General features: G+C 45.7%; 1 protein-coding gene across 1 annotated transcript in view; it reads left to right on the top strand.

Moving 5' to 3' along the window:
• LOC137431637 (breast cancer metastasis-suppressor 1-like protein) overlaps positions 1-26,129 on the top strand; it is a 110,056-nt gene that overhangs the window by 47,095 nt on the left and 36,832 nt on the right. Inside the window, exons 5-6 of the mRNA XM_068123185.2 lie at positions 339-435; positions 3,645-3,734. Coding sequence (XP_067979286.2) covers positions 339-435; positions 3,645-3,734 — 187 coding nt within the window. The remainder of the gene's footprint in view (positions 1-338; positions 436-3,644; positions 3,735-26,129) is intronic.

The following is a 26,129-nucleotide window of genomic DNA, read 5'->3' as shown; positions in this document are numbered from 1 at the left end:
AAAGAATAAGCAATATGGCCACTGCTAGATCTGATAGTGAGGTATGATTGGAACAAAGAAAGGACTTTATAACAGAGGTCGAAGTGTTCAGAAAGCCGATCACTATCTATGAGAAATCCACCATATAAAAAGCAGAGGACAGATCAAGCATCAATAGGAACACTGTCTGTTGATTTATCTTGCAGATTTTCACTGCTCAGTAGATGTGTGCAGCAAGGATAAATTATAATAATTGGTTATTTAGCCTGCCTTGGTTATTTAATTGGTGGACTTTATGAAATATTTGATCTACTTGACGTGCCATGCACTGCCTTACCAACTTCCTCGCACTTTGCCAGAGTGAAAAGCTTCTCCTTTGTGACACGATGCGCAATGAGTTGGAAGACAAAATCAGACGTCTTGAGGAAGATCGGCAGAACTTGGACTTCTCCTCCGGTATGCAGCATCACCAGCATCACCTTCCTTTGGTAATGTGCAGTGCATTGCCATCTGAGCAGTATTTCTATCTTAATTATTGCAATGCAGATGTCACAAAGTAACAAAACAAAGGTGTTGTATTTTTTTGATATCGTAAAGTCATTCGTATTGGTTGTGGCAACAGATGCTGATGAATCTCATCTTGAACGGCTGTTGAAAAGTGCAAAAGTGAAAGTATCAAGTAAAGGGACCATCTATTTATTACGTAATAAATACTGCACCTCACCTCCCCTTCGACCTCCCAATTTACATGTTATTCTGATTATTTGAGGTAAAGTCTTGATTTCCCAAAGTGGAAGTTCAAATGGGAATGTCGATTAGACTTGTTGCAAAGCATGGCTGTATTCGGAGTTTTTACTCTGGATGCAGGCATGCAACTAATAAATGTAGGCTTGACCCCTGAACCCTGACACTCTCCTTTATTATTTTTATTTTTTTTGTATACAAGATCGAGGCTCGTGAAAGAGCTAACATTAATCACACAAAAAGTCAAACCGACATAAAACACAAAATAAGGTGAGCGGTAGACAAGATGGGGAGAGAGGGGGAAGGACACAAACACAACATTTGAGAGCAGGGACATCGAGAGAACAGAGGGAGGGAGAGGGCTTGCGGGGAGGTGGGAGAGGTATAAAACATGTGGACACTGTAAGGACTTCCAGGAAAGAAGTTGGAATTTCACAAAAGTGTATCTGGGGTGAATTAGCGGGGGTAGAAAAGATCAAGGTTTTGGATGGAGGAAGATAAGAGATGGTGGTGAACAGCTGTTTTAAAGACCTGGAGGGAGGATTGGGATTGAAGGGAGTGGGGGAGTGGGGGAGTTTGTTCCAGAGGCAGGAGAAAAGGGGAATGAAAGAGTGAAGGTGAGCAGAGAGCCTAGATTTTGGCAGTTTAACCATAAGAGGGTTGCTGGCAGATCCTGTTCGACCTGCAGGAATATTTGGGGGACAGAGCACAGAGAGAGCTGGGGGAGCAAGGCCGGCGAGGAGTCGGTAGAAGACAGAAAGACCACCAACCTGCCTGCGGTGAGTGAGTGAAAGGCCCTCGGAGTTAGCTTCATCGCAGGAGATTCCAATGATTCTGAAAGCTTTGGTTTCAACAGCGTGAAGCCGAGCTATGTGTGAGGCAGGAGCATCGGCCCAGAGGGGGGAACAGTATTCCATTGAGATGTGGATGAAAGCCTTGTATGTGGTGAGAAGCTCAGGTGTGCCAAGGAAGGACTTCGCACGATGGAGGATGCCCAGTCGGCGACTGGCTTTGGCGGCCAGCTTGGAAATGTGGTTTTCCAAAGAAAGATCATGGCAGATAGTGAGACCCAAAAGCTAGAGCGACAGAACTTCTTGGAGAGGATTGTTGAGGAAGTAGATGGGAGGGTTTTCCAGTCGGTCTTTTCGGAGAGACATAGTAAGAGTGTGGGATTTGTCAGGATTGAAAGACATGTTCCACTTGTTTGACCAGTCTGTGATTTTGTCCAGGTCTGCAGAGAGTGAGGAGGCTCCAGACTGCCGATCTGAGGGATGAGGAATGGAGCGGCAGAGAGTGGAGTCATCAGCAAAGAGATAGAGAGGATTTTCCAGAGAGTCTGAGAGATCATTGATGAAGACCAGAAATAGCACAGGGCCCAGAACACTATCTTGGGGAACTCCAGCTCGAACAGGAAGGGGAGATGAGAGAAATCCATTCAGGGCCACACATTGACTATGACCAGAGAGGAGACAAGCTATGCGTGGAGATTTCCATGGATACCATAGGAGGAGAGTTTGGTGAGCAGAGCTGGGTGCCAGACCGTATCGAAGGCACGTGATATGTCAAGGGAGACAGCTCTGATTTCCTGTTTGGCATTAAGGACCTCCATCCATTGTTGCGACAGCAGAAGCAGCATGCCCAGAGTAGAATGACCTTTGTCTGAATCCAAATTGATGATCGGAGATCAAGCCATTGGAGAAGAGGAAGGATTTGATATCCGAAGCAATGATGGATTCCATGACTTTGCTGATCATTGGGAGCAGGCTGATTGGTCTGTAGTTGCAAGGATCTGTTTTTGCACCTTTTTGTGTAAAGCGGTAATGTTTGCTGATTTCCAAGATGCTGGCGGATGACCTTGAGCAAAAGAGAGGGTGAAAAGAACAGAGAGAGGGTGAGATAGAGCGGAAGAGCAGGATTTTAGGACCCGTGGGCTAATGCCGTCTGGTCCAGTTGCAGAATCAGAGTCAAGGTTTGACAAAAACTTCTCCACCTTGTCAGGAGAGAAGGACAGAGTCCAGGAGCAGTTGGGTTCGACTGGGTAAGGTGGGAACAGAGAGAGAGATGGGTTTGGGACACCAGATTTTGAGGCAAACACAGAGTTGAGGCATTCGGTTTTGTCATGTGCGGTGTCAACTGTGTAGCCAAAAGTAGAGATAACACTCCTTAGTAGAGACTCCTTAGGAGAGATAACACTCCTTAGTAGAGATAACACTCCTTAGTAGAGACTCCTTAGTAGAGATAACACTCCTTAGTAGAGACTCCTTAGTAGAGATAACATTAAGTAAATGACACCAATAGGTCATAGGAAACGGAGAGGTGTGTGGTGGTGATGGGAGGATGTAGAAGGTATATAATAATCTTGTATGAGCATTAATTATTTGTGTGTGTGTGTGTGTGTGTGTGTGTGTGTGTGTGTGTGTGTGTGTGTGTGTGTGTGTGTGTGTGTGTGTGTGTGTGTGTGTGTGTGTGTGTGTGTGTGTGTATATTAGTTAATATTTTATGCCATTTGAGCTTTTCTCATCAAATTTTCAACAAACTTTGCAATGAGAATACAGAGAATACAAATTATTAATTTGGTCAAAAGGTCAAAGGTCAGTGTCACATCGTCATTTTTCATCCAGTTGACCTGAAATTTTAAGAATTTGCATATTGGGTCACTGAATTGGTTCACCACCAATTCACGTTCAAAAAGGTAGAAGCCGATTTAATTTTGTTATCAAAAGGTTGCATAAAATTGTCAATTTTCTTTTTGTGTTTTTTTTTTTTGCTGTGTTCGTCATGCTTCGTATACGGAAGACGAAGACGTCTGCATACAAAGCGGACGAGGACGTGCTTAGCATTTTCAGATGCTTTCTAGTTTGTATTGTACTGTATTGCAATAACAATACTTTTATGGACTGTGAAACATGTTGCTTTTACAGAACTGTGGAATGATGAAATTAGGTCGAAGAAGAAGAAAAAGTTTGATCCCTTTAATATGGAGAAGAAGAAGAAGCCGGTCAATGTAACAGATATCCTTGGTTTTACTTTTACACTAGTACGATTATGTTGTTGTTTCGTATGCCACCTGTGGTTGCTGGTTGCATTATTTCCTGGAGGCGTGGCTGTGCTGCTGATGCAGTGCCCCTGTTACCAGTAAGTAGTACTCATTTTGCCGACCTCGGAAGGATGACAGGCTGAGTCAACCGACCTGGTGTTATTTCAACAGCACAACAGGGGACCCTACTCTAAAGCTAGCCACCTTTAACCATTATTTAACATTTAAAGTCAACAACAGGCATATTACAATTATGAATGGTAGTGATAAAGAAGATAATTTTATCAAGCCTACAATATATTTCTACTATGGTAATACATTGAAATAGTAATGTTATTTGTGTTGATCTGGATTGAAGGAATTGCAGAAAAAGCAGTGGTACCTAATCTCAAATTTCATCAAACCTCTGCAAAGTGCCACTGATATAGATATTTCTTTATTTTCATAAAAAATTAACCAGCTGGGTTATAATGCCTTTCCTTGTCTTCATCAACCCTGTTGTAAACACCCTTATAAATGTGTAATTGTGCAAAACCAGTGACTGTATTAATGTAATAACATGGTATTGTTAAACAAGAACAAAGTAAAATAATCGCATATGCATCTTGTCATCATGCATTTGCATATGTCAAATACGATATGCATTCGTGATACATGTCATCTGTGGCATATATCATGTCATGTATCATATATCATATTATATCATGTCATGTCGTGTGTGTGTATATATATATATATATATATATATATATATATATATATATATATATATATATATATATATATATATATATATATATATATATATATATATATATATATATATATATATATATATATATATATATATATATATATATATATACATACATACATACATACATATATATATATATATATATATATATATATATATATATATATATATATATATATACATACATACATACATACATACATACATACATACATACATACATACAGTGAAACCTTGACTTACGAGTTTAATTCGTTCTGTGACCGAGCTCGTAACTCAATTTGCTCGTTTCTCAAATTAAATTTCCCCATTAAAATGCATTGAAATGCTATTAATCCGTTCCAGCCCCCAAAAAACCACACCAATTTTTTTTGTTACGTGTTTTTAAATAAGAAAAATGTACTTTATAAATAACAAATAATGTATAAACAAGCACGACCTCGTATATACTGTACATAATAAGCGGCGTTACGCGCGCTGCTTGTAAACAAGGAGGAAGCGGACAACGCGGTAATTTGTAAGAGTCTTTATTCAAGAGCTCACTGTAACACTGGCGCGCTCCGGGCTGCGCGCCCGGTGTATATCCTGAGGCCACGCCTACCCCTCGGCGTGGCCCCCGCCCACTTGGTGCGCGGAATGATGTCAACACGCCAGTGAGCTTCCGTGTCCGCCACAATGTAAAGAAATAAACTGGTTTTATTAAGTGTATTTACCTTGAAGATCAGACGAAGATGCTGGCGGAGGTGGAGGAGATGACTTTTGCCTTTTTCGCCACACTTTCCTCGCTTTCACTTGCAGGGCGTTTCAATAAAAACCTGTCCAACGAGGTTTGTTTCTTCCTCCCTTTCAAAATGTTTCGATCGTACTGCTACGATCGTACTGCCTCGCCAAGTCGACAACACGCACACCTCGCTCATGTTTTTCGACGATTGCGTGTTTTATATCCAAGCACATCATCCTCTTCTTCTTCTCAGTACTGCCCATGGCACTCAATTTCTTAGGACCGATGGTTAAAACTAAGAAATTTTCCAAAATAACCAAAATGCGAAAACAAAGCAGCAGCGATATACGGCAGAGATGCTTGCACGGCAAGATAACCACGTGACCGGAACCCACCTGGTGGCGGGTGGCGTAAGCTCCAAAATAACCAACATGCGAAAACAAAGCAGCAGCGATATACGGCAGAGATGCTTACACGGCAAGATAACCACGTGACCGGAACCCACCTGGTGGCGGGTGGCGTAAGCTCCAAAATAACCAACATGCGAAAACAAAGCAGCAGCGATATACGGCAGAGATGCTTGCACGGCAAGATAACCACGTGACCGGAACCCACCTGGTGGCGGGTGGCGTAAGCTCCAAAATAACCAAAATGCGAAAACAAAGCAGCAGCGATATACGGCAGAGATGCTTGCACGGCAAGATAACCACGTGACCGGAACCCACCTGGTGGCGGATGGCGTAAGCTCCAAAATAACCAAAATGCGAAAACAAAGCAGCAGCGATATACGGCAGAGATGCTTGCACGGCAAGATAACCACGTGACCGGAACCCACCTGGTGGCGGGTGGCGTAAGCTCCAAAATAACCAACATGCGAAAACAAAGCAGCAGCGATATACGGCAGAGATGCTTGCCCGGCAAGATAACCACGTGACCGGAACCCACCTGGTGGCGAGTGGCGTAAGCTCCAAAATAACCAAAATGCGAAAACAAAGCAGCAGCGATATACGGCAGAGATGCTTGCACGGCAAGATAACCACGTGACCGGAACCCACCTGGTGGCGGGTGGCGTAAGCTCCAAAATAACCAAAATGCGAAAACAAAGCAGCAGCGATATACGGCAGAGATGCTTGCACGGCAAGATAACCACGTGACCGGAACCCACCTGGTGGCGGGTGGCGTAAGCTCCAAAATAACCAACATGCGAAAACAAAGCAGCAGCGATATACGGCAGAGATGCTTACACGGCAAGATAACCACGTGACCGGAACCCACCTGGTGGCGGGTGGCGTAAGCTCCAAAATAACCAACATGCGAAAACAAAGCAGCAGCGATATACGGCAGAGATGCTTGCACGGCAAGATAACCACGTGACCGGAACCCACCTGGTGGCGGGTGGCGTAAGCTCCAAAATAACCAAAATGCGAAAACAAAGCAGCAGCGATATACGGCAGAGATGCTTGCACGGCAAGATAACCACGTGACCGGAACCCACCTGGTGGCGGGTGGCGTAAGCTCCAAAATAACCAAAATGCGAAAACAAAGCAGCAGCGATATACGGCAGAGATGCTTGCACGGCAAGATAACCACGTGACCGGAACCCACCTGGTGGCGGGTGGCGTAAGCTCCAAAATAACCAACATGCGAAAACAAAGCAGCAGCGATATACGGCAGAGATGCTTGCCCGGCAAGATAACCACGTGACCGGAACCCACCTGGTGGCGAGTGGCGTAAGCTCCAAAATGCGAAAACAAAGCAGCAGCGATATACGGCAGAGATGCTTACACGGCAAGATAACCACGTGACCGGAACCCACCTGGTGGCGGGTGGCGTAAGCTCCAAAATAACCAACATGCGAAAACAAAGCAGCAGCGATATACGGCAGAGATGCTTGCACGGCAAGATAACCACGTGACCGGAACCCACCTGGTGGCGGGTGGCGTAAGCTCCAAAATAACCAAAATGCGAAAACAAAGCAGCAGCGATATACGGCAGAGATGCTTGCACGGCAAGATAACCACGTGACCGGAACCCACCTGGTGGCGGGTGGCGTAAGCTCCAAAATAACCAAAATGCGAAAACAAAGCAGCAGCGATATACGGCAGAGATGCTTGCACGGCAAGATAACCACGTGACCGGAACCCACCTGGTGGCGGGTGGCGTAAGCTCCAAAATAACCAACATGCGAAAACAAAGCAGCAGCGATATACGGCAGAGATGCTTGCCCGGCAAGATAACCACGTGACCGGAACCCACCTGGTGGCGAGTGGCGTAAGCTCCAAAATGCGAAAACAAAGCAGCAGCGATATACGGCAGAGATGCTTGCACGGCAAGATAACCACGTGACTGGAACCCACCTGGTGGCGGGTGGCGTAAGCTCCAAAATAACCAAAATGCGAAAACAAAGCAGCAGCGATATACGGCAGAGATGCTTGCACGGCAAGATAACCACGTGACCGGAACCCACCTGGTGGCGGGTGGCGTAAGCTCCAAAATAACCAACATGCGAAAACAAAGCAGCAGCGATATACGGCAGAGATGCTTGCACGGCAAGATAACCACGTGACCGGAACCCACCTGGTGGCGGGTGGCGTAAGCTCCAAAATAACCAAAATGCGAAAACAAAGCAGCAGCGATATACGGCAGAGATGCTTGCACGGCAAGATAACCACGTGACCGGAACCCACCTGGTGGCGGGTGGCGTAAGCTCCAAAATAACCAAAATGCGAAAACAAAGCAGCAGCGATATACGGCAGAGATGCTTGCACGGCAAGATAACCACGTGACCGGAACCCACCTGGTGGCGGGTGGCGTAAGCTCCAAAATAACCAAAATGCGAAAACAAAGCAGCAGCGATATACGGCAGAGATGCTTGCACGGCAAGATAACCACGTGACCGGAATCCACCTGGTGGCGGGTGGCGTAAGCTCGTAACTCAGATCTCGGCTCGCATCTCAAAGCAATAAACCGCCCGAGCGACGGCTCGTATCTCGGAAAACTCGTAAGTTGGTGCACTCGTAAGTCAAGGTTTCACTGTATATATATATATATATATATATATATATATATATATATATATATATACACACACAGACTTGGCATTTAATATGGAATATTTTTTTTGTGGGGGTGAACTTACTTTTCAAGATTTCTTAGAACCAAAAGTTCATTGGAATTATGTTGAAATTATTCCAGATTTTGTTAATGTGACCTTTAAAAGAAACAAAAACCACATTTGACATTTCGAAGCAAATAAATTGATCCTTGAAAGTGATGTAAACTGATATCGAACTCAATTCATGGACAGTACTGTGTTAAACTTCTGTACGTTTTCCAGAAGTATCTCTTTATTTTGCACATTAGCCAAAAAAAATTTCAACAAAAACAAAAGGTAATTATGACGGATTACGGACAGTAAAATTACAGTTCAGTACTTCGTGTAACCCCCACGAGCATTCAGGAGAGCATGTACACGCCGAGGCATGCTGTGCACGAGATTTGCCAAGGTTTGGACAGGAATCGCTTGCCATGCAGTCAGTGACAATAGCCTGCTGCAATTCACGCACAGAGGTCGGCTCCTGGTCCAAGTGGTCGATTTGACGCGTTAATTCTGCCCACAAGTTCTCTATCGGATTCATATCCGGGGACATGGCAGGCCACTCCATATGCTCTACACCACGGTCAGCAAGAAAGTGTTGGATCATGCGAGCACGATGAGGTCGTGCATTGTCATCTTGGAAGACAAAGTTTCCTCGAAAGGCTGCATGAGCAAATGGAAGCAATGTTTCTTCCAGAATGACCCTGTACTTGAACTGGTTCAGGTTTCCATTCAGAACAACCAGGTCAGTTTTGCCCCCTGCATGAAAAGCAGCCCAAACGGTCACCCCACCACCTCCAGCTTGGACTCTTGGCACGATACAATCTTCGTTGTGGGCTTCATGCACTTGTCTGCGCACTCGGTCGTGGCCATCTTGATGGACCAGAAATCTAGACTCGTCACTGAAGGTCACATGATTCCAGTGTCCTGGCTGCCATTGACGGTGCTCTCTGGCCCACTGCAATCGGCGCTGGCTGTGTTGTCTGGTCAGGCGTGGCTTTCTCAGGGGACGCCTGGCACGATAGCCTGCTTGAACCAGTTGTTGGTTGACTAGCCTTCTGGATACAGGCACATTTGTCAGTTGCTGCCACTCAGCCCTAAGCCGATTAGGTGACTTGGTACGGCCATTGCAGACTAACCGGTGCAGCTGGCGATCATCTCTCCTTGTGGTTCTGCGTGGACGTCCTGGCCTCGGTATTGGAGTAGGGACACCCCTCTGAGCATTTCGTTTCAGGATCTTTGACACCTGACCTTGAGTGATGCCATACTGCTGAGCAATAGCACGCTGTTTCATGCCAGAATTTCGTAAAGCCACCACTCCATGACAAACAGCATTGTCAAGTTGACGGACCATCTCCAGAGGAAGCGGCAATAACTTTTGTAGACGTGCAGCAGTTGTTTTCCACTAATACAGAACGCAACAACCCTTATATACCCGATTGTGAAGCCAATCGTCAAATGTACCTGTCCTTACATTTTGTCACGCCACCTGTGATATAATCCTGTTATTGACTTCTTGCTGGGAAAGACAATCAGTGACATGGTTCTTTCAACAAAGACATCACCGAAGGGTAAAATAAAGTCACCAGATTGATATACTGAGTTCAGAAAGTAAACCCAAGTCAAGGAAAAAAAAAAAATTCCATATTAAATGCCAAGTCTGTATATATATATATATCGGGAATAAAACCATGTTCCACACCTTGAGTTCAAGGGATAACAAGCATTTATTAATGAACCAATAACACAGCGCTGTGCAGGGTGTAAGAGTCATACAATTCACAATTGAACAGCATGGCCCCATACACTCCTGGAAAATTGGCAACCCAGAGTTTCTTTATATACACCAAAATATACAAAAAATCTCCGCTGAAAAATGAGCGCGGACAAAGGAAAACGGGCTAGATACCCCCCACAGAGACCCTATCCTCTTTGGCATGAGTCAAGGAAAAGATGTGGGAGAAAGAGCACCTTCTCATGCTGGCTTTTGGTCAAGGACAAAAAGACGTGTTTTCACGAGGGAGTGTAACAGAGCAAGCAGTTTCACTATCTTTCTACATTCCTTGCCACAGTTGGACAATAAAGCATAGTTTAAAGCAAGAGGGAACATAGAAAGCTTAATCCTTTTTATAAAGCAACCACTTAAATGCAAACTATAATTAGATAAGGCATAACTAAATGCATGGTCTCGACATTCCCCCATTTGGTCTCTACGAGACTACGTATCACAGAGACCAGGCCACATCGGGCTTTATTTGCAAAGCAAAAGAGAATAGTGTTATATGTGGCCACATCGGGCTTTATTGAGTGTTGTATGTGTGTCCTCCCAAGGGCGTTCCACGCACACAAAGCACCCCACATGCACGCTTGAAAGGTGTGTCATGTTGTGCGTGTTTGGAACATGAAGGTCCAGAACATGAAGATCTATTAACGTTTCAGATCCGCAACGAAGGCGCCTGGTCCCGGCCGGGGACGTTGCCCGGGGGGTCTCCCAACCCACCCTTGCAGCGGCGTAGGTGCAGCTGAAATTCCCCCCAATCGAAGGGCTCCCCGTCCTCGCTCAGACGCGGTCCTTGCAGATCTTCGAAGTTAATCGACGTCCATGCTGTTGTTCTGAGGAATACATAATGTAATTAATATCTTGTGTCACGTGTTCCTGGTCAGAGTACAGAGCATTTCAATTCAAAGTAAAGAGAGAAACTTCCTTTTGTGTCAAAGTCGTTCATGGACGCATAATCAGCTTGTGGATCCAGAGTATCAGTGTCAGGTTCTTTGGCAGCCAGACCCAGCGTCGCAGATTTACTTTTCAGATCCATAGTCGGATCAAGCAGAGATGTGCAGCTGTGTGCTTATAATACATAAGAAGCATTAGCCAATTCCCGCAGGGGATTTACAACAAAATCATCACAATAAATCAAATAAATCAACAGTCTTCAGATCGGCATCGCCCAGGGGCTCGTTCAGGTTGACGGCCTCGGCGGTCAAGATCATGGTCTTCCGTCGGCGGTTTCTTCATCGTCCATCCTGAAAAATACTTTCTTACACACACAATGATCAAATTCCTAGCCCCCCGCCCCACCATAATCGGTCAATGGAAATAATCGGTATTCTCCCCTTCAAAACTTCACTGTTATCCTATCAATACCTGGACATTTTTTCCCTTTTTCCTAGTCAAGCGAATTTCGCACCAGTATAAACCACTGGAAAAATATTCGCTTTCCCTGCACTTTGTCCTAGGTTCTAGAACCTAGAGTCACCCAACAACAACAACAACTAGCATCCCAAGGCCATTTCCCTGCAAGAGCGGGGGTTAGCCTTGCGGTCCCCATGACAATCTTCTTCATTTTGCTCTATCACCTCCCCTTATGAGCAATAATTCAATTGATGTGATTCCAACGTACCTGGTGGAGTTCTGTTCACCTGGTCTGCAGAGCCATGATCCAATCTGCACCAGCCCCCAACCACCTCCTCGATTGGGGTCAATCTGCGTGTAGCAATCTAACACAATTTTGTTAAATACAATTGTTACATATTTATGGGAATGTATGTGAATTCCTATTCAGGTCTTTGCTTATCAATGTGTAGTCGATTAAGGGTTGTTGTGGTTGGAGGGTCAGGAGCCCTTCTGGAAAAAGAGACCGTAAACGGAAGAAGAAAAGACACGAGGAAGAGAAGCGACGAGGTTTCTTCTTCCTCGCCCCGCTCCGACGAAAGGTGGGATCGATCTTGCGCCGCGTGGAAAAGCGGCGTTCCCAAGCCCGTCTGGCGAGAGGAGTTACCGGGACGTGTACCTACCCGGTGGAGACGTCAAGTTGCCGTGGGGCCGTGCACCGACCCAGCGTCTGGTACCGTTCGCGGCACCGTCTACAAAGACGCGTACGGGTCGCATGTTGGGGCCTAACACGCGTTGCAAGCGGCGTGTGGCTTTTGCTTGCTTTACCGTACCCGCTTCGCGTGGCCACGAGGGGGCTGCAGCCGGGGTTCCCGGTACGATACATGCCCGGTGGAAACACGTCCACCCGGGGTTCGTTCAACCGCCCGAGTGCGGCGACGCCGACCATCCTCTTGGTCAGGAGGGGCCCAGAGACATTGTGAGGGACAGAGACAAAAAGGGGGTCGTGAGTACAAAAGGGGACACACATATATAAGATGGCCATCTTAATCATCTAGGGGATTGATTGTGGATTGTGAATTGTTGATGGTTGTTTGTTGTTGATTGCTCGGGGAAAATATCCTTGATTGTAGCATTGAAATTGTATGGTATCATTACCCTTGAAATATATCATTGAAACTCAGTCTTCTCTTGGGGGGAATTCATATGGATTGCGTGGCGAAAGCGCATATGTGGTAGAACTTTCTGGCGAAGTTCCTCTCACGGTCCGGGGGTCACCGAGACCAGGTAGTCACCGAGGGGACCACGTAACACAATTCACAACTTTCCATTCGTTGGCGCACTCTCCCCAGTGCAAACTAACCACCCTGTATCACCTTATCACAAAAACAACATTCCACAAACACTTTCCCTTCTTCCCTGCCTTTACCATCAACGTTTTACAACCCTTTCCCCTTCCTTCTCAACAAATCCCGCAGATTCACTTGTCACTGCCAAATAATCCATCTGATTCGACTTTCCTTTATCATCTTTGCACTTTCCATGACCTTCTTCACACTTCCTCCTGAACCTTTCCTTTAGACACAACCCACATGAGTTATGAATACAATTTCCCCTTCCAGGCGCGTCTGTCTAGCCACTCACAAATTGTCCACAGACAACGTCACCATATTTCACACCTCGGACCAGCCAGGGGTCCCTCCAGAGATGCATCCTCAGGTTAAAATCACCTCAGCTTTCAAGAGCTCAATTTTGTTCCATGGCCTATTTTGACCCATTTTGGCCCACCACCACCTCTACCCTCTGCCAAGCAAGAGGCAAGAGCAGTATCACTCTACCTGCCTTCTGTCCAAGTCCAGTCCAATTCTTTGAGTTTCCATTCACAGACAGACAGACAGATAGATGAAAAATCGGTCAGAGACCGAGGACTTGCCGGAATGTACTTTTTATCGGCCATTTAGAACAAATATGGCGGCCGAACCACGTGACCGATGATATCATCATTAACATATTTTATTCCCCATGGAGAGTTCTTTACAATGAGCCATGTCTCAATTTTTTCTGTTCAGCACTTTTGGAGATATAGTGGTGCAAAGTTTTGCCGTTTTTCCAAGATGGCGGCCGACCACGTGACATATGACATCATCATTAACATATTTTATTCCCCATGGAGAGTTCTTTACAATGAGCCATGTCTCAATTTTTTCTGTTCAGCACTTTTGGAGATTTCGTGGTGCAAAGTTTTGCCGTTTTTCCAAGATGGCGGCCGACCACGTGACTGATGACGTCATCATTAACATATTTTATTCCCCATGGAGAGTTCTTTACAATGAGCCATGTCTCAATTTTTTCTGTTCAGCACTTTTGGAGATATAGTGGTGCAAAGTTTTGCCGTTTTTCCAAGATGGCGGCCGACCACGTGACATATGACGTCATCAGTAACATATTTTATTCCCCATGGAGAGTTCTTTACAATGAGCCATGTCTCAATTTTTTCTGTACAGTACTTTCGGAGATATAGAGGTGCAAAGTTTTTCGGTTTTTCCAAGATGGCGGCCGAACCACGTCACCGATGACGTCATCAATTGGGCACAGTCTATTCCAGGGCAAGACCAATATGTGTGCAAAGTTTGGCAATTCTCCGTGCAACGGTGTAGACGCAGTGCTGCAAACAGACAGACAGATAGACAGACAGACAAACAGACAAACAGACAGACAAACAGATGAAAAATCGGTCAGAGACCGAGGACTTGCCGGAATGTACTTTTTTATTGGCCATTTAGGACAAATATGGCGGCCGAACCACGTGACCGATGACATCATCATTAACATATTTTATTCCCCATGGAGAGTTCTTTTCAATGAGCCATGTCTCAATTTTTTCTATTCAGCACTTTCGGAGATGTGGAGGTTTCGGTTTTTCCAAGATGGCGGCCGAACCACGTGACATATGATGTCATCATTAACATATTTTATTCCCCATGGAGAGGTCTTTACAATGAGCCATGTCTCAAGTTTTTTCTGTTCAGCACTTTTGGAGATATAGTGGTGCAAAGTTTTGCCGTTTTTCCAAGATGGCGGCCGACCACGTGACATATGACATCATTAACATATTTTATTCCCCATGGAGAGTTTTTTACAATGAGCCATGTCTCAATTTTTTCTGTTCAGCACTTTTGGAGATTTCGTAGTGCAAAGTTTTGCCGTTTTTCCAAGATGGCGGCCGACCACGTGACTGATGACGTCATCATTAACATATTTTATTCCCCATGTGGAGTTCTTTACAATGAGCCATGTCTCAATTTTTTCTGTTCAGCGCTTTTGGCGATATAGTGGTGCAAAGTTTTGCCGTTTTTCCAAGATGGCGGCCGACCACGTGACATATGACGTCATCATTAACATATTTTCTTCCCCATGGAGAGTTCTTTACAATGAGCCATGTCTCAATTTTTTCTATTCAGCACTTTCGGAGATGTGGAGGTTTCGGTTTTTCCAAGATGGCGGCCGAACCACGTGACATATGATGTCATCATTAACATATTTTATTCCCCATGGAGAGGTCTTTACAATGAGCCATGTCTCAATTTTTTCTGTTCAGCACTTTTGGAGATATAGTGGTGCAAAGTTTTGCCGTTTTTCCAAGATGGCGGCCGACCACGTGACATATGACATCATTAACATATTTTATTCCCCATGGAGAGTTTTTTACAATGAGCCATGTCTCAATTTTTTCTGTTCAGCACTTTTGGAGATTTCGTAGTGCAAAGTTTTGCCGTTTTTCCAAGATGGCGGCCGACCACGTGACTGATGACGTCATCATTAACATATTTTATTCCCCATGTGGAGTTCTTTACAATGAGCCATGTCTCAATTTTTTCTGTTCAGCGCTTTTGGCGATATAGTGGTGCAAAGTTTTGCCGTTTTTCCAAGATGGCGGCCGACCACGTGACATATGACGTCATCATTAACATATTTTATTCCCCATGGAGAGTTCTTTACAATGAGCCATGTCTCAATTTTTTCTGTTCAGCACTTTTGGAGATATCGTGGCGCAACGTTTTGCCGTTTTTCCAAGATGGCGACCGAACCACGTGACTGATGACATCATTTACATATTTTATTCCGCATGGAGAGTTCTTTACAATGAGCCATGTCTCAATTTTTTCTGTTCAGTACTTTCGGAGATATAGAGGTGCAACGTTTTTCGGTTTTTCCAAGATGGCGGCCGAACCACGTCACCGATGACGTCATCAATTGGGCACAGTCTATTCCAGGGCAAGACCAATATGTGTGCAAAGTTTGGCGATTCTACGTGCAACGGTGTAGATGCAGTGCTGCAAACAGACAGACAGACAGACAGACAGACAAACAGACAGACAGACAAATGAAAAATCGGTCAGAGACCGAGGACTTGCCGGAATGTACTTTTTTATCGGCCATTTAGAACAAATATGGCGGCCCTACCACGTGATAGATGACGTCAGCATTAACATATTTTATTCCCCATGGAGAGTTCTTTACAATGAGCCATGTCTCAATTTTTTCTATTCAGCACTTTCGGAGATATGGAGGTGCTAGGTTTTTCGGTTTTTCCAAGATGGCGGCCGACCACGTGACTGATGACGTCATCATTAACATATTTTATTCCCCATGGAGAGTTCTTTACAATGAGCCATGTCTCAATTTTTTCTGTTCAGCACTTTTGGAGATATAGTGGTGCAAAGTTTTGCCGTTTTTCCAAGATGGCGGCCGACCACGTGACATATGACGTCATCATTAACATATTTTATTCCCCATGGAGAGTTCTTTACAATGAGCCATGTCTCAATTTTTTCTGTTCAGCACTTTTGGAGATATAGTGGCGCAACGTTTTGCCATTTTTCCAAGATGGCGACCGAACCACGTGACTGATGACGTCATCATTTACATATTTTATTCCCCATGGAGAGTTCTTTACAATGAGCCATGTCTCAATTTTTTCTGTTCAGTACTTTCGGAGATATAGAGGTGCAAAGATTTTCGGTTTTTCCAAGATGGCGGCCGAACCACGTCACCGATGACGTCATCAATTGGGCACAGTCTATTCCAGGGCAAGACCAATACGTGTGCAAAGTTTGGCGATTCTACGTGCAACGGTGTAGACGCAGTGCTGCAAACAGACAGACAGACAGACAAACAGACAAACAAACGAACAGATCAACATACTTGCCGGAATATTTTCCGGCAAGTAACGAACAGATCAACATACTTGCTGGAAATTTTTTTCCGGCAAGTAATGAAAAATCGGTCAGAGACCGAGGACTTGCCGGAATTTACTTTTTTATCGGCCATTTCGGACAAATATGGCGGTCGAACCACGTGACCGATGACGTCATCATTAACATATTTTATTCCCCATGGAGAGTTCTTTAAAATGAGCCATGTCTCAATTTTTTCTATTCAGGACTTTTGGAGATGTGGAGGTGCTAAGTTTTTCGGTTTTTCCAAGATGGCGGCCGACTACGTGACTGATGACGTCATCATCAACATATTTTATTCCCCATGGAGAGTTCTTTACAATGAGCCATGTCTCAATTTTTTCTGTTCAGCACTTTTGGAGATATAGTGGTGCAAAGTTTTGCCGTTTTTCCAAGATGGCGCCCGAACCACGTGACTGATGACGTCATCATTAACATATTTTATTCCCCATGGAGAGTTCTTTACAATGAGCCATGTCTCAATTTTTTCTGTTCAGCACTTTTGGAGATATAGTGGCGCAACGTTTTGCCGTTTTTCCAAGATGGCGACCGAACCACGTGACTGATGACGTCATCATTTACATATTTTATTCCCCATGGAGAGTTCTTTACAAAGAGCCATGTCTCAATTTTTTCTGTTCAGTACTTTCGGAGATATAGAGGTGCAAAGGTTTTCGGTTTTTCCAAGATGGCGGCCGAACCACGTCACCGATGACGTCATCAATTGGGCACAGTCTATTCCAGGGCAAGACCAATATGTGTGCAAAGTTTGGCGATTCTACGTGCAACAGTGTAGACGCAGTGCTGCAAACAGACAGACAGACAGACAGACAGACAAACAGACAGACAGACAAACAAACGAACAGATCAACATACTTGCCGGAATCTTTTCCGGCAAGTAACAAACGAACAGATCAACATACTTGCCGGAATCTTTTCCGGCAAGTAACAAACGAACAGATCAACATACTTGCCGGAAAATTTTTTCCGGCAAGTAACAATCGAGGCCTCACACAAGGCTTCAATTTCCATCCGAAGGACATTACTTTAATAGAGTGGTGTAGTGTCTTGGTCTGCTTGCTTTCACGAACTACATGCAAACAACAAGCTTGTCAACAAAATCATTTGTGCCTCGAGGCCAATTCTGCCATCCTCATGCAGACATCAGTATCTCACTTCCCCCGTTACCCTTTGGCATCCCAATGTTCTTAAACAGACAGATTCAACAACATCCAATAAGTGAATTCATTTCCCCAGAACTCGTTCCCCTTTCCAACCAACATTTACACCTAAGCTTCAGGAACATGCCTTGTTCCAGGTGTGTGCGCATCCACATCCTTAAATTGGCCGACCCCCATTTGTATCCCGGCTGCCCCTCCACCTGGAGCATGGTTACCCCCCAATATGACATTGCACGAACCTTTTCAATACCTGTCTAAACCTACTACCTTTTAACGACGCTTCCCAAATGATGGTTTCCCATACACTGTTATGGCCCCATCTGGATTTTTCACGAAAACATGGTAGAGATATTTCCTGGTGCCGCGCTATTGTGGTGGCAGCAATGTTTCCCTGTCTTCCCCCTTTTTGCGGTACTAATTTTTTTTTTTTTTTTTTTTTTTGTATACTGAATCGAGGCTCGTAAAAGCTAACATTTATTTCACAAACAAATCAACCAGACAAACAAAATATACAAAAAGAGGGAGCGGAAGACAAGATGGGGAGAGAAGGGGAAGCACACAACCACAACATCTGAGAGCAGGGAGAAGTGTGGGGGGGGGGGGGGGCAGGGGGAGTGGTATAAAACACAAGGGGACCGAAATTAGCGGGGGTAGAAAAGATCAAGGTTTTGGATGGGGGAGGATAAGAGATGGTGGTGAACAGCTGTTTTAAAGACCTGGAGGGTGGAGTGGGATTGAAGAGAGTGAGGGAGTTTGTTCCAGAGGTGGGAGAAAAGAGGAATGAAGGAGTGAAGGTGAGCAGAAAGTCTTGATTTTGGCAGTTTAACCATAAGAGGGTTGCAGGCAGATCTTGTGCGACCTGTAGGAATATTTGGGGGGCAGAGCCCAGAGAGAGCTGGGGGGGCAAGGCCAGAGAGGAGTCGGTAGAAGACGGAAAGACCACCAACCTGCCTGCGGTGAGTGAGCGAAAGGCCCCTTCACTCGTGTAATGAATGATCCGTCAACGCTGGTGCATGTCAACAACCCAATTTCCCAATCCAGCCACCGTTTCTCCGAAACAGCTCCAATTGTTTTCTTTTTCCCCGCACACAAGCCAGTAACTGTGCACAAAGATATTCCAGCACGCCGTGACCTTCACACCCCCACCAAGCTAGCATTCCCAAAAAACAAACCCATGTTGTCTTTTCTCTTCCAGTCATACAAACCAAAGTACACTTTTGTCTGCACATGTACTTTAACCACGATTATATGAGACCCAACACCAGGACTGCTCCCTGGAGCAGTCATAACTCGCCTCCACACCCCATCCAACCACATATATGACTCAACCTTGCCAAAATCCAATCAATTTACCTTTGTTGCACACATCTGTCCCCCATATATACTCAATTTAATTTTTAGTTTACATCATTCCATACACAATTTGGTCAGTATCTCATCCCTAGTTCACAAATTATCGCAACAACAACTGATCTGATCCTTAACGTCTGACCCAAAATTGCAAATGATGTAACCAGCCATCACACAATGCCTAGCCCTACCAAATTGTATACCAATCCGTCCACACCTTCCTGAGACGTCCTGCTTACAGACAGACAGACAGATAAACGTACCCCCAACGTCCTAACACCGCAGACACCGCAGGTCCATAACAGACACCGCTCCTCCTCCTTGATCCATACCTGCAAGCGCAGTCAGACACATCCAGATGGTCACAGGGGGGAACCCATAACCCCTATTCCTCCTCCGTGATGAGGTCATGACCCCCAACACCACATGTCATTCTTGGCAGATCACCCATCAAAAGAATACTTCAGCCCGCCTAACAGACGTCTCCATCCCACAACTCCAACACTTGCTTGGTCAACCCCAGCCCATCCTGTCTCTCCAAGAGCTCCGCATCCGGACAGATGGACAGACAGACAGACTGGCTCCACATTACAACTGCAACCATTTGATGAACCACACGAGGTGCCAGCCACACCTCAACCATGCCGACAGCGACTCAGTCTGTCATCCTCCCAAGTCAAATCCCAAACTCAATCAATCCAAAAGCAAATTAAAACAGATGTCATCTTAAAAAATACAACTTGCCTCTGCAAGAGCTCCACATTGCAAATGCACACACCCGATGTACCCAAAACAACAACCAACCGGTCCGTCCAGGAACTCCCGCCAACACAAGCCACCTCTAATCTTCAATTGAAGTGCGGAGCGAATGCTCTCACCTCAAACCCCACAGCATTTTTAGGGAGGCGTGCTCTACCATGCAGCACCCTCTCTACCTGGTGCACACCTTCCGCACCTGTGCTCGCTTAGCATATCCCTTTAATTCAGCCCCACATTTCACACGACCAAAAACCTCAACCTCCTCAACCTCAGACAAAACCTCAACCTCCGACAACCAACTCGTACTCCGTGTCACTCTCACCACCTTCCCTGTGTCTTCGCTCCGACGCATCTCCAAGATGCATTACGCACCCCATCCACACATCATTCGCCCGGCGTGAACCACATCACATACCGACAGTTGAAACCCCGACCGTTCGATCAACCCACATTATCTTCTCCAAACTGCCACGTCTCCAATACTTTCCCCCATCTGCCTGTGGGGCAGCTTGTCCCGCATTATCTTCCCTGAGACCCATAAGCATTTTGATAATTAAACTATACCACCATCGCTTACCTGCAAATGTCTTTATCCGACACATCGATCAACACAAATGTGCCGATGCATCTTCCAGCTGCCATTCCGCATCACATCCGTACCTCGATCTTGCAACTGCCATTCCCTATTTCATCCGCTCTAGACAACCTCATTCACCTCATTCAGAGAGACCTCATCCACACTGCACATCATTCATTGTATGGACAAGACTTCCTGTTGGCACCGGAAATTCATTACTGTCTTGAAATCCCTCATTCGACCACGTCAATCGCCTCATTTTATATACTTCACGTTGCTATCAACGTTCATTCAGCATTCCTCTTATAATTCCATTATCAAACAACGAATTCCTCATGACATTGCATGGCAGGCGTCACAGGCCCCCACTATACTGACATGGCGCATAGCTCACCGCATGAAACATCCCGCCAGCAAAGCAAGAACGATCGACATCCAGCAAAGTCGCAATGGCCCACAATGCATTTGGGCACACATCCTCCAAGCAACTTTACTCACGTTGTTCACAAAGATGCAGCTCGACAACACCTGGCTGCATCATTTTCTTCCCATATCTCACTCGTTTTAATCATGAAAAGTGCTATACAAAATAAATGAATTATTATTATTATTGTACTTGGTTCAATATAATCCTTTTTCCGCCTGACTCGGCCACCCGAATGCGTTGAAGACACGCACTCCGTCTCCAGAACTCAAATCATTCTAGTTTACTTCAGATTGAGTATTACTCCGACATACCTTAATCTCCCTTAAGATATTAATTAACGTGCACGGAACATTTTCCCGTCCATGCGCCCAGGCGGTCGCTCCCGGCGCACGGCAGCACGACCCCCATTCGCAAGAAGCAGGACGTGATGCGTACAAGGCGCAAGGAAGTGCCCCGAGGCCATCCACCGAAAAATCCTGCCTTTTGGTTTACCGTGCCGAACTTTCTCCAATCCGGTCCTCCCGCGGCGCTAACTCGCTTCTAACTTGTCTAACTTAACCCACGCCGGGGCTTCCCTAAATGGGTTCTCCCTTCTTAACCTAGCTTAACTTATTACTTATCCTGGCCATATTCCTTGGGTCTCCTTCGTTAGCCCGCAGCCAATACTTTCTCTGGTTACTATCAACCCCATCAACTCAATCTTGTCTCTAGACTGGGCCTGGGAAGTTCTTGGCTTTACCAAGAAGTCCCCCCTTTTTGCTAACTGACCCCCATTCCTTGGTAGATCAATAGACAACTCGTTACCCCGAGCCAAATAGGCCTGCACTTACACACCAGATTCTAATTTTGTTCGTGATCCAAGCACGGAGCGACGACATGGGAGACAGACAGCCTGGGTGAGTGAACGGAGATCAATTTGGAATGACCCCTCAGCATGAAAGCTCACCTTAACCAAATCAGTGCTGGCCAGCCTCTTTGCAGAGTCTCCACAGGGTCTGCCTCCCAAATATCGCTCAGAGTTGGATCCCACTTCTGACACCAAATTCTCGGGAATAGAACCATGTTCCACACCTTGAGTTCAAGGGATAACAAGCATTTATTAATGAACCAATAACACAGCGCTGTGGAGGGTGTAAGAGTCATACAATTCACAATTGAACAGCATGGCCCCATACACTCCTGGAAAATTGGCAACCCAGAGTTTCTTTATATACACAAAAATATACAAAAAATCTCCGCTGAAAAATGAGCGCGTACAAAGGAAAACGGGCTGGATACCTCCCACCGAGACCCTATCCTCTTTGGCATGAGTCAAGGAAAAGATGCGGGAGAAAGAGCACCTTCTCATGCTGGCTTTTGGTCAAGGACAAAAAGACGTGTTTTCACGAGGGAGTGTAACAGAGCAAGCAGTTTCACTATCTTTCGACATTCCTTGCCATAGTTGGACAATAAAGCATAGTTCAAAGCAAGAGGGAACATAGAAAGCTTAATCCTTTTTATAAAGCAACCCCTATTAAATGCAAACTATAATTAGATAAGGCATAATTAAAGGCATGGTCTCGACATTTATGTATGTATGTATATATATGTATGTATATATCTATATATATATATATATATATATATATATATATATATATATATATATATATATATATATATATATATATATATATATATATATATATAGATATATTGTTGTGGAAATGAGGATTGTGTTTTTTTATTTTGTGTATTATTATTATTGCTTTATTCTGAGCCCTCCTTGCTCCAGTGTGTATAAAGGTCAAAAGGGCGTCCCGGTAGTTAATTCCATAAAGCATACATTGAAGGACACTATAATACCCTTGTTCAGTAGTTTATTTCCTTATTCTGTGTATCAGGTTAAGGCGTTGTCTTCCCTTAAAATGACACTCCATTGCACCAAGTGAAATCAGATAGATTCCCTTCATCTTTCATTCCCATCCCCAAAATCTCCATTTCCTTTCACATTCCCCTTTCGTCATGGCCAAGCCTCAATCTGCCAATTACATCCCCTCCAAGTCTCCATTGCCAACTGCACTGGGCAGTTGGCCAGTTTGTTACAGCTGTGGGTTGTTTTCGCCCCAAAGCCGCTATTGAACATGTGCTCGGGTTGGGGAAGAAAGGCGTGCCCGCCCGTCGTCATCAAGGGCGGAGCCAGAGGGTCGCGCGACCAACCAGGGCCGAGGTGAGCACACCGATGGGCGTGTCCTAAAAGCCGGCGGCTTAGGCGCTATAAAGGCGCGCGCGCAAGAAGTTGCGAGGAGGTCCACGACAAAGAGAGGTCCATGACAAGAGCAGAGCTGAGTTGTGTGGTTTTGGGAAAGAGCTGGGTTGGTCGTCAGTGGTGGTCAGTGGTTGCGTTGAGTGGTCAGTGGTTGCGTTGAGTTGTCGGTGGTGAGGAGTGATTGAACCAAGAGGAAGAGTTGGACCAAGAGAGAGAGAAAGAGTGGTTGGACCAAGAAAGAGAGAGGAGAGAACCCATCATGCCAGACCACCCCCACCAGCGCGTCGGCTCCACCAAGCAGCTCCGACCCGTGATCCCGCGCACACGACAGGATCGGTGGCATCAGCGGCCGTCGAGGTCCAGCCCGACGTCCCGTGCGGGATCAAGCTCCAGCCACACACCTCCTTCCAGCCAATCCTGCCTGCAATTTCCCCATTCGTGTACGTGAGTTTGTTCTGTTTGTTTTGTCCCTGGGAATAAATTAAGACTGCATAGGATAAGCTAGTAATTTTCACTGTGTCACCTGCTTTTTCAATGTTCCCTGTACATAACCGTGACTGCTCCTTTTGCTTGTGTGTGTAAATAATAAATCCCGTTACTCTTCTGTACGTCTTCTTCTTCCTCTTTACATTCGGTCGCTTTAGAGTTTTCCATATTGAATAGCTGTGGCGCGATCCAGCCAACGTTCAGGAAGGGTGAATCGGGAAAACTGTTCGGCCGCGGTGCCTCCGCTCGGCAAACCAACATCCTTAACCGTGGACCGTAACAATATATATATATATATATATATATATATATATATATATATATATATATATATATATATATATATATATATATATATATATATATATATATATATAATAATATATATATATATATATATATATACATACATATATATTGTTGCGGATATGAGGACTGTATTTTTTTTATTGTGTGCTTTATTATTATTATTGTTTATTCTGCGCCTCCTGCCTCCAGTGTTGTGTAAAAGTTAAAAGGGCGTCCCGGTAGTTATTCCATGAAACACCACATTGCAGGACCCGATAAAACCCTTGTTCAGTAGCTTATATCTTATTATGTGTTTTAGAGTAAGGCCTTGTCTTCCATTAGAATAATACTCCATTGCACCGAATCAATTAAGAATAGCTCCCCTTCAATACTTCCATTTCCCAGCCAAACTCTCCATCTGCGGGTAAAGCAGTTCACAAGCGTGGGATGCACGCCCTCTCATTTCGCTGCGATAGTGAATATGTGCTCCGTGCTCTGTTTGAACAGGAGGGGCAGGGGCGGGGTCGCCAGGGAGAGGCAAGCCCAGGGCGCGCCACGAAGGGCGGGGCTGTTCAGCCCCATGCCCACATAAGGAAACAAGCCCGTGGCTCGCCACGAGGGGCGTGCCGTCGGCGCCATGCCCAAATAAGGAGACAAGCCCGTGGGATTACCATACAAGGTCACGAAACAGAGCACGGGGGGGGGGGGGGGGGGAGGGTGGTACCAAAACCGAGGGGGGTGTGTCAGACCCGCGCTGAAGGTTTGGGGAGAAGGGTGCGACGATCGCTGGGACAAGCGACACGAGAGATACGGCAGATGAGCAGAGAAGTGAGAGAAAGGAAATACGAGCTGAGCTGCGTGGAGAGGGACACGACAAAGAAAGGGTCCAAGAGAAAGCAGAGGAACTTTTACGAACGAGTTGCAAAGAGATACGGCAGATGAGTCCAGCCCCGTTTCAACCAGCCGCGTGAAGCCCTGACGGGGCAGCGATTGACCCTGCCGGCGTGCGCTGTAAAGCCGAATACCAGGAGCTGCCGGCGTGCGCTGTAAAGCGGAATACAAGGAGCTGCCGGCTCCCCGCTTCCCGCCCGGAGTGGACCTGCTCGCTGTGCCCTGTGATCCCACCTGCTCATCCTTTCCAGCGATTCCTGCTTGCAAGTTCCCCATTTGCGTACGTGAGTTTGTTTTGTTCGTGCTGTCCTGGGTAGTAACTAAGTCTGTATAAGCTAGTAATTTTCACTGTGTCACCTGCGTTTTCATGTCCGCTGTAAATACCCGTGACTGCTCTTTTTGCTTATGTGTGTAAATAATAATAAACCCCGTTACTCTTCTGTACGTCTTCTTCTTCCTCTTTGCATTCGTCGTCTTAGTCTTTTCCCGATTGAATAGCGGTGGCGCGATACGGCCAACGTTTGGGTGAATCGGGTTTAGTCGGGGAACAACTGTTCGGCCGCGGCGCCTTCGCTCGGCAAACAACATCCTTAACCGCGGACCGTAACAATTGGTGTCTGGGAGTGAGATTCGAGGCCCGAACCAAATTTTTAAAAACATCTAGGAAAAAATTTGGTCAAAATTTGGAGCTGCTGGAAATTTGTGTTGTTTTAAAGAAAAACCCGAATTTTGAAATCGCGCCATGGCTGGTCAAGGCGACGGGTTGTCGGTGGGAGAGATAGACGGGGTAGAATCGACCCAGGCCCTCGGGGAAATGTATGTGGAGGAAAGAGGGGAGGAGAACATTGGCAATGTGGTTGAGGGGGTATCAGGCGCACAAAATGGCGCTCTCGCGCACGTGGTTGAGGGGGCCACGGCCGCGGAACCAATGGGCGTGGTCCAAATGCAAGCCTTCATGGCGCAATTCACCGAGATGCTGAGAATAGAGGGGGAGAAATGGAGAAACCAAATTGAAGCAACAACGAACGGAATGAGGGCCGATAGGGAGGAAAGGGAGCAGAGGGACAGAGACCGCATGGTGGGCGAGAGAGTCCCAAGGGTGCACGACGAGGTAACGCGGGTCGAGAAGCGCTGGTTGAGCGAAGCGGAGGAAAGCACGGGTACAATGATGGGGGTAGAAATCGCGACACGGGGTTTGGAAAAGCCGGCGACCGATGAGGTAGAGGGAATTTTATTAA

The sequence above is a fragment of the Myxine glutinosa genome, chromosome 1 (assembly GCF_964187855.1).
Source record: "Myxine glutinosa chromosome 1, kmMyxGlut1.1, whole genome shotgun sequence".
NCBI lineage: Eukaryota > Metazoa > Chordata > Myxini > Myxiniformes > Myxinidae > Myxine > Myxine glutinosa.
The sequence above is the reverse complement of the archived record's forward strand: the minus strand, read 5'-3'. Positions and strand labels throughout refer to the sequence as shown.